The 15,286-nt window shown below is 43.8% G+C and overlaps 1 protein-coding gene across 4 annotated transcripts in view; it reads left to right on the top strand.

Moving 5' to 3' along the window:
- The window catches only part of KIAA1217 (KIAA1217 ortholog), a 285,820-nt gene that overhangs the window by 240,418 nt on the left and 30,116 nt on the right, over window positions 1-15,286 (top strand). For all 4 annotated transcript variants that reach the window (XM_044915528.1, XM_044915530.1, XM_044915529.1 and 1 more), the window contains one exon: window positions 5,859-6,025. In XM_044915528.1, coding sequence (XP_044771463.1) covers window positions 5,859-6,025 — 167 coding nt within the window. The remainder of the gene's footprint in view (window positions 1-5,858; window positions 6,026-15,286) is intronic.

Raw genomic sequence — 15,286 nt, 5'->3', positions numbered from 1 at the left:
GGGGGGGGGGGGGGGGGGGAGAATGGACAGGGAGGCGTGTGTAAATGCTGTGGGAAGGAATTTAGATATTATTCCAAGTGCAAAGTGAAACCATTGGAAGGTTCTACAGTAAGGAAGGACCTCAGCCCACCTAAAGAATGGGAATGAACCAGAAGGGAGACAGTGGTGGAGGTGGGAAGAGAAGGTGTGCTTGGACCAGGGCCAGCTTTTTAAATGCCAGCATCCCCCCCCCCCCCCCCCGCAGAAGAAGCCCCAATTATATTCCCAGTGGAGTTCACCAATATCCAGGTATATTTGATGTCCATCTTATGCGGCAGGCTCAAGGCAGGCCTCCTCTCAAGAATATGAGATCTTCCCTTGTGTTGGATTAGAAATAGAAATCATTACCAGGGACATGTTCAGCTACTGAATTACACAGGAAGCATGTGGCCAGTTGGGTGAAACCCCTAATTTGGGGAAGCCACAGCGTGTTACACAGCACGGTGGAATGGACAGAGCTTGGGCCTGCTGCTGAGACCTCTGGTAGACCTAGTTCCGCCCTAGCTAAGGACAGTCGGTTCAGCTATGAAGCCAGCAGGGCTGGGCATCCAGCGTTTCCAATCCTCATGGGGTTTTTTGGTTTACTTAGAAATCAATCCGTGACCTTGGCTGCAGCCAGAGAATTATTTCGCGGAAATTGCTAAACTTGGCTTCAGACCAGTTGCCAGTTTGGGAGATGTTTGTTCATTCATTGATTTTCTCATCTATTATGAACGTAAGAGGGCAGGGGAAGGAATCTATTGAACTCATAGAAACAGAGAGTGGAAGGGTGGTCAGCCAGGGCTGAAGGTTGGGGGAAAAGGGTCAACTTCCAATTAGAAGATGATCACGTTCTGGGGGATCTAATATTAGCACAGCATTGTGATTATAGAGAACACTTCTCAACTCTATACTTGGAAGTTGCCAAGAAAGTAGATCTTAAATGTTTTCACCACAAGAAGGAAATGGCAATTATAGGACATATGATGGGTGTGTTAGCTAACACTACGGTAGTAATCATATTGTAATATATAAGTATATCATCAATCAACATATAGTACCTCTTAAAGTCACACAGTGCTCTGTGTCAATTATGCGTAATGAAGCGATAACAAAGGGTGCCTACTGAAAGCTACAACTTTCCATGCCTCTGGATTCTATTCTAGGAATGCTAAGTACCCATACCATTGTTCTAATCAAGATGCACACACTCTTTCACATTCTCCTTTTATTCCTTTTCACTTTGGGTGACGTCATCATCATAATCGAGGGAAACATTTCGTGAGTGTCTCCTATATGCCGGGCACTGTTTTGGGTGCTTTTCATGCCGGAACTCATTAGCTCCTGATGCATCTTCCCTGGATGGATACCGTTATTATTCCCATGTCCAGATGAGAAGACTAAATGCATGTCCACACAAAGGACACACACCCGCATGGTCCATCCCCCCGACCTGTCACTTTACCTCAGTCTTTTGTGTTAAGGTGCCCCAGTCTCTTTAAAGATATGTAAGCTGTTTCATTTCTTTGTTGTGAAAAATTTTGTAATTGTCTCTTTTGGAGCAAGAGGAAAGGAGCAGGTGTGATGTCCTTGGGATGTAGTTCCCAAAGTGGAATCAATAAGTCCAGAGGGATGAACTTGAGTAGCATGGGCAACGTGCTGCTGGTTTTCTCCTCCGCGAGGGCTGAGCAGGTTCGTGATGCCACCGGCAATGGCACGTGTGTCGTTCCCCACGTCCCTGCTGAGTTTGGTCTCTCTCGTTCTCACGTGGTCCACGGGGCTTTCGGTGCCATAGCAGCCTTGTACAGTACGCAAAATGTATTAATTTTTCCAGAATCCTAGGAAGTAAGCTACCAGACTGATGGTATTAGCCCCTCCTGTAGACAAGTCCATGGAATTACAGAGAAATCAAGGAGCTCTTTGGGCCAAGGGTAAATAAAAAAGGGAAAACCAGATTTCCTGTGACTTTAGGAATATTGGGTTTATGGTGGATATAAGAGGACAGAAGAAGCCTCCCATTTTGAAGACATACCATGTGTCTATATAGTAGATTATCATTTTGCACACATAATCCTGTAAGGAAAATGTGAGCCACACCGCTAGTAGGAGTACGGCTAGTCCCGCCAGTTTCCGAGCCTGTGTTCTTTCTATCATGACAGGATACATGAAATTCACATCAAATTTGCATTAATAAGATTTCATCTTACAATATACTTGACCTAAGGCAGATCTGGGAGGAGAGAGGGGGAAGGGCGATGTGCGTAGAAAGGAGTGAGGTTGTGCAGACTCGTCTGGGCATGCTGGGAGCAGAACGCGAGCGCCTCCCGTGTGGGTGTGGAGAGCACCTCCCAGCTCCCGTGCATCTCGTCTGAAGGGGAACTCGTTTCACACTCAGGGTTCCCACCCACTGAATTCAGCTCCGTCCTTAGATTTCAGGGCCCCTGCCTCCAGACCTCAGCCCATTGCCGCCAGCCTCAGCTTTTCCACTTGCTGACACTCCCAGGTGAGGACAGGAGGCTGGCTGAGGCTCCCCCTGCCCATTCTGCTCAGGGAAATAATAATCACAGTTACCTGCATTGGCCAGGTTCTCCGTGTGCAACTGGGATGAGCAGTTCACAGGTGTTAGTTCCATTGGCCTACATAATAGCCCATTGACCCACTTTACAGATAAGGAAACTGAGAAAGAGGTCACGTTACCTACCCAAGGTCACACCACTAGGAAGTGGATCCTGAGAATAATTTCCAAGATTCTCATTTAAATAATTGAGTGGATAATAGTGCCCCTGGCTAAAATTAGGCCTCCAGAGACAGCAAGTGGGTTAGGGAAGAGCAAGAGAAATAATGACTTTGACCTGCTTATAGAGGAGCCCCGGATCAATGTCAAGGTCTTTGTATGTGCATCTGAAGAGACCTGGATGCTGGAGACAAAGATGTGGGAGACGTTTGCAGTGGTCATAGTAGAAGCGACCTCCCTGGAAAACATGTCCAGTGAGAGAACAAGCTTCCCAGGAAAACACACCAGGATTTAAAGGATTGGCTCAGGGAGAACTGACAAAAGACTGTGTCCAGGATGGAGCAGCAGATAGGTAAAAAGAGAGGAGATAGGAGATTTTAAAATCAACTGAGAAAGAAGAGAGTGAGGGACAAAGCCCGGCCTCACACCAAGGAGATGATGTCATGTCAGCCCCGCATCTGTTGGGTTGACAACTGACCGATGGCCGTCTTACAAAGAGCCAGCCAGTGAATGATGGAGTTAGCAACTAGATGTAGTAGATTAGATGGTGAAGAGATTTGACAAGTGAGTGTAGATTCCATAAAGAAGTTTGGTGGCGAAAGATACTTTGTAAAACCAGTGATCAGCATTCAGCTCTAACAGATGGTATGTTAGACTCAGGCCTCTTGTTCACGCGGAAGGTCCGCAAGGTGTCCTGTTGCTCTCACCGTGTGAAGGAGAAAAGGGGAGGGGCGCCTGGGTGGTTCAGTCGTTAAGCGTCTGCCTTAAGCTCAGGTTGTGATCCCAGGGTCCTGGGATCGAGCCCCGCATCGGGCTTCCTGCTCAGCAGGAAGCCTGCTTCTCCCTCTCCCACTCCCGCTGCTTGTGTTCCCTCTCTCGCTGTGTCTCTATCTGTCAAATAAATAAAATCTTAAAAAAAAAAAAGAAGGGATATAGAAGAAATATGTGCCTTTCTTTGGCTGAAGAATAGCAGAACAGTTCTTAATACCAAATGGGAGGTAGCTAGTGAGCCCTGTGTAATTTTCCTTGGAGAAATACCTCGATGGTCTCATTTGTGGTGCACCTGATGTCGTATGGTGTCGGTGCGTGCGTGTGTGCGAGCATGCATGTGTGTTGGCGTGCACGTCCGCGTGTGTCTCTGCCTGTGGGCGTGAAGCGATGCTAAAGTGGCCTGACTGATTCTGAGAGGAAAACTTTCAATTCATTGTGACCGCCTTCGGAATCCTTGATCTCGAAGGTGCTTGTTAATTTTGACATGCTGCAGTTACTGGGAATGTTACTGGATGTTCTCTTACTGAATACCTTCACAGTTGGAGAATATTCTTTGAGACCATTGCAGAGATGGCAAATCTTGCTCTTCTGGGGGTGATTTCAAATTCAGGGGAAACAGCCAAATGTTGGTCAGAGCCGTGCCCTGTGATGATAGGAGTGGCCAGTTAGCTCGTACAAATAACAAACAGCTCTTTGTCTGCCCTGCTGGGGTCCCTTTGGAAATCCTTAAAATGCTTTCGGTTCTGTTCTCCTGACTGCCCCATGGGGGCCGTGAGAGGGCTGGGAAGCTGGTTCTCGGAGGGTGAGGAACTTGGTGTACCATCGGCGCCCATCGACATTGCTGGGAGCCCGCAAGAGGACAGCTGTGAGCACTCCCTGGCTCGCGGGCATGCCAGCTAGCCCCTGGCAGCAGGTCCACTGAGGCTGGCTGGGCTGTGTGCGCAGGGGAAGGATTTCCCTGGGTGCTGAGCCCAGATGGAAAGAGAGGCCACTGTGCGTCTCCACTTCAGAGTGTGCAAAGCAGCCACGGGGTTCAGTCCTGGAAGGCCTGCCCACCCTATTGCAAACCTTCCACTTTGTCCTTTACAGAAAAGAGAGCTAACCAGAAGAGGGTGTGTGCTTGTGTGTGTGTAATGTAAATTCAGAGTCTACTCTGGAGGCCTCTTCCAGAGAACTCCATTGTCGTATAAAGACAGCGGCACTTCCTTTTGATACCTGTACCTTGCCGATCCTGTAAGTGCTACCTGGGATCTTTTGGAGGCATTTTCTGAAGCATACTGGGTCAAATCAGGCCCTTCCCGGATGGACTTAGGAAATCCATGAGGCTTGCTTAAGTTGGACCCAAGGAGCACAAGTTTATGGCAGCTAGAAAACTATTTAGGAAGAGTTTCTTTCTGCTGCCTTTTTTGATTCCTCTCCTAGAGAGTTTTTGAACCATGCTTGATTTTCTCACTAAAGGAGATGTGAGCAGAAGTCCTGCTTCCTTTGGTCTGAAAACCCGAAGGGATTCATGAGAGTACCCCATTCTTATTACTTTCCCCTCGGTGACTGGGCTGAATCTGCCCAGAACTAAGTGCATGTTCTCCGGATACATCGCCTGCAGGAAGTTGTCATGGAAGCACCCTGTGTTAGGTCCCAGACTTAAAGAATTTATTTTTCTATTAAAGAATTACAGATATTCGAAGTGCAGATTTAACAATGCAAAAAGTAGTAATATAAACATATAAAACTTGGGGTGCTTGGGTGGCTTAATCAGTTGGGCAACCAACTCTTGATCTTAGCTCATATCTCGATCTCATGGTCATGAGTTCAAGCCCTGCAATGGGCTCCATGCCCAGTGTGGAGCCTACTTGAAGAAAAAAAAAAAATATGTATATATATATATATATATATATATATATATATATATATATATATGGTGGTATTTCATGAGTGAGCAGAAAATACCACCAGCTAGAAAGAATGCTAACACTTTGTTATATATACATCTAATCTTTTCTCTGTGCAAACTTGGATAGATAGATAGATAGATAGATAGATAGATAGATAGATAGATAGATGATAGATAGAAGTTAGCTTCCTTAATGTGGCATACTGCTCTGTGTTCTGCCTTCCACAACATGACATTTACAGACTGCATACTATAACCTTGCATGAATGTTCCATCATTTAAACCCAATTCTTTTCTTTTTTTTTTTTTTTGGCTATTTAGAGGACCAACATAATTAAAAATCTTTTTTCATACTGAAGGAGTTACCAGTAATCTGGATCGGGATGGGACTCAGAGCTTACACTTTCTGGGACACTTAGGTTCTTGGCTACTCTTTTCTCCTAGGAACGCTCCATGTTTCTGGAGGCAAGACTGTTGGCACCCTGGAGTCCTCGGGGCCACCCAGCCAGCCCCTGCCTGCCAGCACCTCGGCTATACACATAAGCCTGCTCGACATGAGGCGGAGTGTGGCTGAACTCAGGCTCCAGCTCCAGCAGATGCGACAGCTCCAGGTACCCACCGAGTTCCGTGTGGACGATGTCCTTTGTCTTAGTTCCCCAGAGTCTGCTTTCTCCCCCCTGTTCACCTCCGCCAACATCCCTAACCCCTCAGCACCTTCCTGGGGCTCTCTCTACCCTTTGTTCCTAAGGGAAAACTGAAGACCTAAAGAGGAGCCCCATAAAGGCATGGTTTCCTCTCTCACGTACATAAAATTGGTCTAGAGCCTTCCACCACAACTTGAGTCGATCTGTAACCACTTCTTGAAGATAGGCATGCTTTTACAAATGAAAAAACCATTAAACATCTGTTTTTTTGGAGGAGAGCTGGAAAGGGAGGAGCCTGTGGAGCATTCCAGTAGCCAGTTAAGACTTCCTGCTTACAAGTGTTTTGGCTCCTTGTCCTCCTCAGTGAGTGTGCGTGAAGGTGTGACAGGCAGCTATGCTGTTTTTGCAAGGAACTATGATGTATTTAGAAATAGGAGTTTAGACTAGAAGATGAATTCATAAGGAAAAGAAGCCATCGTGGAAGATTTGTTGAGAAACACATCTGCATTTTATCTGGAGAGTGTGTTGCATAATATTTTCCTTACTTTTTCCATTGTTGGGGAATATATGAACTGCATGGGAATCAAAAGGGAGGTTTTGAAAATGACCTTTTGTGTCACCAGTCTTGGTGAATCCGTCCCATCAGTCTGATGAAGCAGAAAAATGTATCACGTGGTTCTGGGTATAAGGAGCTGGGGCTATGCATTTCTTTATGAGATCGCTTTATGAGACCTTCATGAGATGCTTCCTGTGTCAGCCTCATGCCCCCTACCTTTGGGGCAGGTTGACCATCAAGGATGAAGTGCTGGCCTAGTCTACACCCGGGCATCTTCCTGACTTCAGGAAGCTCATCATCTAAACAGCATGGCGTCCTCAGCTCCCTTACGGGAGCTGGTAAGGGAGGTGCAGCATGGAAAGGGCTTCCTGCCACAGTTTCTCTTTCCCTTCCGCTCACTCATGGCCTGAGCCCTACATTTTTCACCACCTAATGAAAGCTAAGATGGTGATTTCCTCTTGCCCTCTACGTACCAGAGAACAAACAGAAAGGCAGCAGTTTGAGGGCCCTGCCCTGGGGCCCAACCATGGATTGTGAGGGTCGTCAGAACACACCACACTGCTCAGGGCTCAGGTCCGCAAAGGCTACTGTCTCCCAGGCCACGTCCCAGCTACTTTAGACATCCCATGCAAAGCCATTTCAGTGCTCTTCTGAATCGCGTCATCTCTGACGTTCCCCATCCTTAGGCATTTGCTTCTCCCTGCTTTGCATTTTCAAAGATCCTCTGCAGTGAAGGGAAGCGTACAGATCGGGCTGAGGGTGTGTGCCAGGGTGACAAAGTCCAATGCCCACAGTGTCCAGGCAGCAACTTAACAAGTGAAGGAGGGACAATGGCAGGTTGGCCCTTCTCAAGGACAGTCACCGGTTGGCTCCAGCCAGTTCACAACCCGACAGCATTGGAGCTCAGGGTTTTTCTGGACATAGAGGTTTTATATGAAATTTTTGTATTCTTTCTAAAAAATGTTGGGAAGTAATTTAAAAACCAATGATTTAGTACCCTGCAGGTCAAACGACAAATGTGCTGGCCAGAATGGGTCTGCCCGGTCCCAGGTTCTTCCCTGGGATTTTTGGAGGGTAAGCCCCTTCTCACGCTGCTCCTGCCCATTAGTGCCACCTGCTGGCCATTTGGAAATCATCGCTCCTCACTGGACCCTCACGAGAAAAAGAATTCCTAAATCTCCTTTGTGCTTTCCAAAGTGAGCAGGTGTTGGTATGGGGGGGAGAGATGGAATTGATTTAGCCTAAGTACCAGGCTTCCTTTGAAGTGTGGCACATTCGATACGGAGGCTGATGTGTGTGGCCGTAGCAGCACCCTGGCATTCGGTTTTCTGGCCGGCGAGGGGGTCGGGGAGGTTCCCCACAACCCACCACCCTGGGCAAACCTTGAACTGTGGTGGCTCGGTTTCAGAATCATCGCTCTTCAAGCAGTGCGGGTTCTTCGGTCAAGGTCTGAGAATGCTATCTTAACCACACAGGTTCCTTTATTGCCCCAGGATTGCTCAGCCTCTCTCACTCTGGGGGTATAAAGAACAAAGCCAATGTGCTCTTGAGCTTTGAAATTCATGCAGTTCTAAAAGAGCAGAGGCATAGGGAAAGCTTAAACACTTTGTTTCCCAACTGGTGGTTGTTGTTTCTACCTTGGTCTTTGTATTTTCTGTGTCCGCATCAGCTTTCACGTCTGGCAGGCCTCTGTCTTTTCAGTCAGGGGAGTCTATCTATTTAAGACAAAAACAGTGTAGAATAATTAAGCCATCTCAGCACCAGTTCTCCTTCGGCATATGTGTTATACACTGAAAAAGAAGTGCAACTCCAAAGTGATTATAAGTGCAATAATGGAACTATCATTAGAGATATACGAAACTTCGTGGAAGAGTCTCCAAAGAACAAAAACTGAATTAGAAACTCAAATGTTCTTTGAACTGTGTTATAAAATAGTGAAACCGAATGAAATCTTTTGTGCTTGGCAGCCAGCTCCAGTAATTAGATAATTAAATCACTGGAAAATCCTTGACTGTAGAGCATATCCTATTTGAACATTTTATTTTCAGAATTGATGGATTATTCTCAGGAATAGAAATTTGATGAGGACACAGTGGGATGGGTAGTTTATAGGGCAAAAAGAATGTCAAGGGAGGCAAAAGGAGCCTAAGCAGAAGATGAAGACCACTAAAACTCTCTTCATGTAATTCCCTGCTCTCCAATTTCACATGAATTATTGGTCTAAGAGAATGGTACTCAATCTTGGCTACCTATTAGAATCACCTGAGGCCTTTAACAAAAATATTGGTACCTGAGCACCACTGCTAGAGTTTAACTTCACTGTTGTGAACCAGAGGCCAGGCACTGGTGATTCTAGAATGTTCTGGGATAAGAACTGTTGCTCGTGGGTATTATGAATGCTCAGTCCTTTGAGATGCCTCTTAGAAATATTGAGATCTCAGCTATCACAAGGGTGAAGCAGAAACAGATGGGAAACATTTACTTTTCCTAAATGATGAGCTACATCTTTTTTTTCCAAAATGCCACAGTACTTGGATTTTCCCAAAGTAATCCCATATCCACCAAAGTGATTGCAGTTCTGTCCCTCATGTGGGCTGAGGGGAGAGATAAGCTTCTAGAAGATGTGATAGAAGTTCTGTGAGGGCCAGATGAGACTTGGCCTAAAGAGAGAATGGATATATCCTACTTCTCTAATTCCCACAGTTTTTTTTTCCCCTTGGTTCCTATTTCCTTATTCTGCCTCCTGATAAATAAAAAAAAAGGGGGGGGGGGAGTTATTCTGGACTTAGCGTTCTATTTTTAAGACTACTGAGAATTTACTATGCTTTCCTAAGAGAGGAAGGAGGTAAAATATCAACATAAAAAAGAAACATAACAGTACACGGAGACCTCGTATTTGAAATGATATGATTCAATAGTTATCTTAAGGTGTCTTTCTAAATAAGGTAGTGCCTCATAAAAATGTGCCAGAGTCTCATTTATCTTCTGACATCCAAAAAAGATGATCATGGGACTGTGTATCCCTGAGAAAAGCACGCTAGGGTTTGGCCTGTGCTGAGCAGATCTATTTTTGCCTACTGGGCAGAAATAATTAATGGGACTAATTCAGTGCCATACAATTCACCAAGCCCTAGATAGACCTTCACACAGAGGCTGTCTAAGATGGGGAGTCATCTCTCAGATAACATGTGGCTGTGACCAAGTATCTTATACATTGTTCCCTGCAGCCCAGGAAACTTAACCAGGTAGTCAGGAGTCATTCTGGGGTCTGGCTATCATCATGAAACTTCCTGATTTATGGTACAACTACTGTTCAGTGTCACTGCTGGACAGAAGATCAGTCCCACTATATGACACTGTTATAGTCTTAGGTTTTACCTAAGAAATCTTAGGTTTTACCTAAGAAATCAGGATTTAGTATGTGAGGTACATGTCCATTTTGAGGTGGGTGGAATTAGTTTTAGGTAGTTTCCTAGTCTCTGGACGTTGATAGGGATAAGTTATTTAATTAAATATTTATATGGCCAAGAACATTGTTCCTGAGTATTTTTATAAAAATGTCAAGGCATAGCATTTATAATAAATTAATGTTTCCTGAATGAGAGGGTAACTGTAACTGTACTTAGCTTCCCACTGTTGACAACTAGAAAACTGAAAAATAAATATATATATTAAATAGCTATTTCCAGGCATTGGATAACAGACAACACAGGATTGTAATCCTTGGGAGAATAGAAGCAAAGAAAGTGAAACCTACACTTGACTCAGCTTTCTGCCTGGGGGCACTTTCGGATCATGATGTAGAAAGGAATGACCAGGCAGAGCACTGACAGCCTAATTGAGAAGACAAGATCAAACTTTAGAGAGCTGAAATAGCTAGAATTTGTGGAATAGAATACCAAATAAGAGGAAGCTCTGCAGAGAAAAGACTATATAAATCTGTGGTCTGTCATTGGATAATAAGTGTGTGTAGTGGGAAAGACCACCGAGCCAGGCAAAAACAGAGTGGGAGGCTCTAAGCTAAAAAATCCCCAGAGCTCACACAGGGCTGGAAGATGTTCATACTTTGACAAGCAAGAGTCAAGAGGCTTCACTGGTCACCTGGGGCATTTAATAGAGATCAGAGAAGAACCATGTTCCAGTCTTGGAACTAAACTAGTCCCAGAGTAAAGACTACCCTAGATTCACCCTAACAAAGCTTAAAACCAAGTCCCTAAAGACCAAAAATGATCCACAAGTAACTGAACCATCTGCCAGAACAACTCCATCAGTAAAGGAAAACAAAATCTAGAATTGCCTGTCCAGCACTCAGTCAAAAATTACTAGACATGTGATCCATAACCTTAAGAAAAATCAGTTGATGCAAAGCAACCACTAATGGCAGGGCTAACAAGAACAGCGCAAGGACTTTAAAGCAGCTATAATAATTATTCTCAAGGATTTAAAGAAAAACATGAACACAATGAGACAAGAAAAGGAAAGATATAAAAAAAAAAATCTAAGTGTAACTTTCAAGGGCTGAAAAACACAGTATCTGAATGGACTTAATAGAAGATTTATTACTGTCAAAACAAAATCAGTCAATTTGAAAACATTAGAAACTGTTCACACTGAAGTATAAAGAAAAAAAGACTGGAGAAAAATGAATCAAAACCTAATGATTTGTGGAACAATGTTTAAGTGGTCCAGGGAAAAGAGAAAAACATTAGAAGAAATAGTGGCTGGAATTTTTCTAAATGTGATGAAAGCTGTAAACCCACAGACCAAAAAAGTTTAACAGACCACCAGGGGGGAAGAAAAGGAATTAATAGAAAAATTTTAAAGGCAGCCAGAGGTGGGGAGGAAAAAGACACCTTACTTATAGAGAAATATAAGTAAGAATTAACACCCACTTCTCCTGAAAGACAAAAGTTAAGTCTGGAAACAATGGAATGACATCTTTATAGTATTGAAAGGAAAAAAAAAAAAAAACTCCAGAAAATACAGGACACTTCCCAACTGGTTTTATGAATCCAGCATTACCCTAAGAGCAAAACCAGTCAAAGATTTATTATAAGAAAAGAAAACATAGACTGATACCCCCCATGAAAATATACATCCCCCATGAAATTATACACTACCAAAATATTAGCAATTGAATCCAGGAGTATATAAACAGGATAATATATTATCCTGGTTTTTATCCCAGGTATGCAAGATTGTTTTAATATGAGAAAAAAAAAAAAGAATCAATGTATTTAACCCTATTAATGGGAAAAAAAATCCTATCATTTCAATAAATACAGAAAAAAATGTGACAAAATTCAGTGCTGATGATAAAAATATTCAGCACTCTAGTAGAAGGACACTTCCTTAACCTGATAAAGGAAGTCTGAAAAACCTACAGAAAACATAGCTAATGGTGAAACACTACACACATTTCCCATAAAATCAGAAATAAGAACAAGGAAGGCTGCTCTCACTTCTATTGAATACTGTATAGAAGATCCTAGCCAGAGCAATAAGGCTCGAAAAAGAAAGTAGGAAAGTAAAATTGGCTTTACTCACAAATGACATGGTTGTGTATATATAGAATCAAAAAGACTACAAAAATTGCTACCAGAAATAAGTGAATTAAAGCAAGATCACCAGAATCAAGTCAGTATGCAAACATATAAAAATGTTAGTACATACAATATAAATCCATGTAGTTGATTTATCCACACAATGGAACACCATGCCGCATTAACAAAAATGAACTACTAAAACACTCAACAACACACTGGATCTCAAAAACTGTATACTGAAGGGAGAAGCCACACCCACAAGACTACATATTGTGTCATTTCATGTATATGTCCGTGGAGAAGAAGAAGAACTAATCTTTAGGGATAGAAAACAAATTGGTGGTTTGTTGGGGCTGGGGGCTGTGGGGGACTGGTTGCCAAGGGTCATGAAGGCGTTTTCTAGGGTGATCAAAAAAAATGCTGTCTGTCTTCTTTGTGTGGTGGTTACATTGGTCTATACATTTGTCAAAATTCACTGATGTGTATACCAAATGGGTATATTTGATTGTAAACTCTCAAATATAGGGGTTTTTAAGTTAATTGACATGTAGGTATCATTGCTAAGCAAAAATACATGTGATAATATGAACTGCTAATGACTAATTTATTTGAAGCACTTAGAGAGAGATGTGGATCTGCATCTTGCCTTCAGCTTGGCATTTCACACAGTGCCGGATGAACAGGGGCGTCCTGAGTCCTGGGGACAGTGGCCAGAACACCAGGCAGAAGGGTGGGGGCTAGAGGAAAATAGAAGGAGAACCTGTGCGTACGCTTATTCCTTCACGATTAACTCATCATTGCCTGGGGGGCCGGCACTGTGCTATTCCCTCCAGCTAGCTCTGGTGAACCCCTCTTTCTGGAAAGAGGATCATGTAACCCAGAATGCTAGGCACACCTCCTCTTCAAGTGGAATAGTTTGAATGCAATCTGCCATGTTACCAGTCCAATAACTTGAATATTACATACAGTTGTGTTCTTCTGCTGTGTCTGTAGGCTTATGAGTAATGTTCGATTGAGATTCATGTGTACGGCCAATATGTGTTCGGTACCTACTGTGGGCCAGAAACTGGGCTTGTGGCTGGGAATAAAACAGCAACAAGAGTTGCTCTCTTGTGAGAGGAGCAACTTGGGGTGCTGGAAAAATTACCAGGTTGAATTCAAAACACTCGGTTCTTACCCTGATTTTACCCTTAATTACCGAGCGACCCAGAACAAGTCACGTAACCTCTCGGGACTTCACTTTGCCCATCTTCCAGATTTCAATTTTAAGAATTTTAAATATCCCAGTAATAATTTCCAGCGTAATAGCCACTGTAAATACCCACTGCTAACGGGACCATAACTTTTTTGGAGCTTGTCTGTGAGATTTGGCGGGAGGGTTCAGGACAGAGAGCTGTGTACAGAGCTCATGGCATGGTGACATCATCTATCCACTGGAGAGTCCTTTTCTTAGGCCGTAATGCTTACCCTTTGTGGCACATCAGAATCATCTGAGAATTTGAAAGAATTCCCCATGCCCAGGCTGCACAGTAGACCAATTAAATCAGAATCTCTCAGGGGGATAGGACCCAGGTGTCAGTCACTTTTTAGCACACTTAATCATCTACTTATTTATTCCATGCATACCTGTGACCCTGCATCCCCCCACCTCTTTGAAGGAAATAGCTCTGTGGGATTTGACCCATGGCACTGAATTTAAGCATGTCATTTTGGTAGCTGTCAATGTTGCTGTCAGAGCAGGGCAGGAGTGAGAGCTGAGTCCAAGGCATATCTGAGCCCATGGGTCAGCCCTTACGTCTATCATCGAGGAAGGAATTTTGGATTCTTCTTTGTTCATTATTATCAGCATTAGTGCTTAATTCATGCATTTATCAATATTTATCAAGTACCTGCTGTGAGCGGCCCTGGGTCCTGGAGACTCTGTGGAGAGCAAAAATTAACGACGTGGAGGAAACTGCAGGTGCAAAGTCCCTGTGGCAGAAAGGAGCCTAGCCAGTCAGAAGGACAGAAAGGACGATGGTGTGGCTAGACCAGGGATTGCCGGCTACCTGTAACGTGCGGACACGGGTGATGTGGGAAAGGGCCAGACTTCCCTGTGCTTCTTAGGCAGAGCTGCAGCTGCAGAGAGCAAGGGAGGGACTCGCCCTCCGTGCATTGTTTCCATACGTGGTGACTTTCTGCAGTATCCTGGCTGTTTTTAAGACCACAATAAAAAGGCATTATTAGCAAAAGCACTGAGGGCATAATTATGAGTCATTCAGAGGAGTAACCCAAGAGTGGCACATTTTTATTTGGTTCCCTCCCAGACAAAACTGCAGGCCCCACCCCCGGGACCAGGTTTGTGCCAGATGCTGTGATAAGCACTTTATTTCCTCACTGAATCTCCATTACTGGCCTATGAGATATGAACGATGATTGCCCCTTCTTATGGATAGACACAGAGAGATTAATAAGTTGCCCGCAGTCACATGGCTACTAAGGGGTAAAACTGGAAACTGAACGCAGGCAATCTCTTTCTGGATGGCCAGGTAATCAGTACAGAGCTGGTGCTGGAACAGGATGGTGGCTCTGCTTGTTGCTTGTGTTGAAATGTTTTATCTTTATTCAGCAAAACCGGATGACATGATGAAGTGTTGAGTTGAGGGTAGCATGAGCATGGTCAGATGGCATTTGCACAAATAATGAACAACTGACAAAGACGTCACTCCTAGGAGGTGATATATGATAGTTGTCCGACAGTCCATGAAACCAGAAAACAAAACAAAACAAAACAAACCAATAACAGCTAATTGAAATTTCAGGGAAACTTTAGGTAGAATATAATAGGTATAATGTAACTACTATCTTTGAGGCTGACTGAATAAATTCACTTGATGGATATGCTATCAGAAAACTGTCCTGCCCCAGAGAAATACTTAATAACAGGACTTAGAAACAGGATTCAGGTATTTGACTAGATTCTTGTGAAGCCAGATGCAAACCACAGATCGTATACTCTCTGGGGTAAGAAACAAGAGTCCTCTGGAAACTATATGGAAAATTATATGGATATTGTGATATTATGCATGCAAGCAGCCTACATAAAATCCAGGGAAAGATAGTAAATTGCCAAGAGCCTTGAGCTCA

This window comes from Neomonachus schauinslandi, chromosome 5, assembly GCF_002201575.2.
Source record: "Neomonachus schauinslandi chromosome 5, ASM220157v2, whole genome shotgun sequence".
Classification (NCBI taxonomy): domain Eukaryota; kingdom Metazoa; phylum Chordata; class Mammalia; order Carnivora; family Phocidae; genus Neomonachus; species Neomonachus schauinslandi.
The sequence above is the reverse complement of the archived record's forward strand: the minus strand, read 5'-3'. Positions and strand labels throughout refer to the sequence as shown.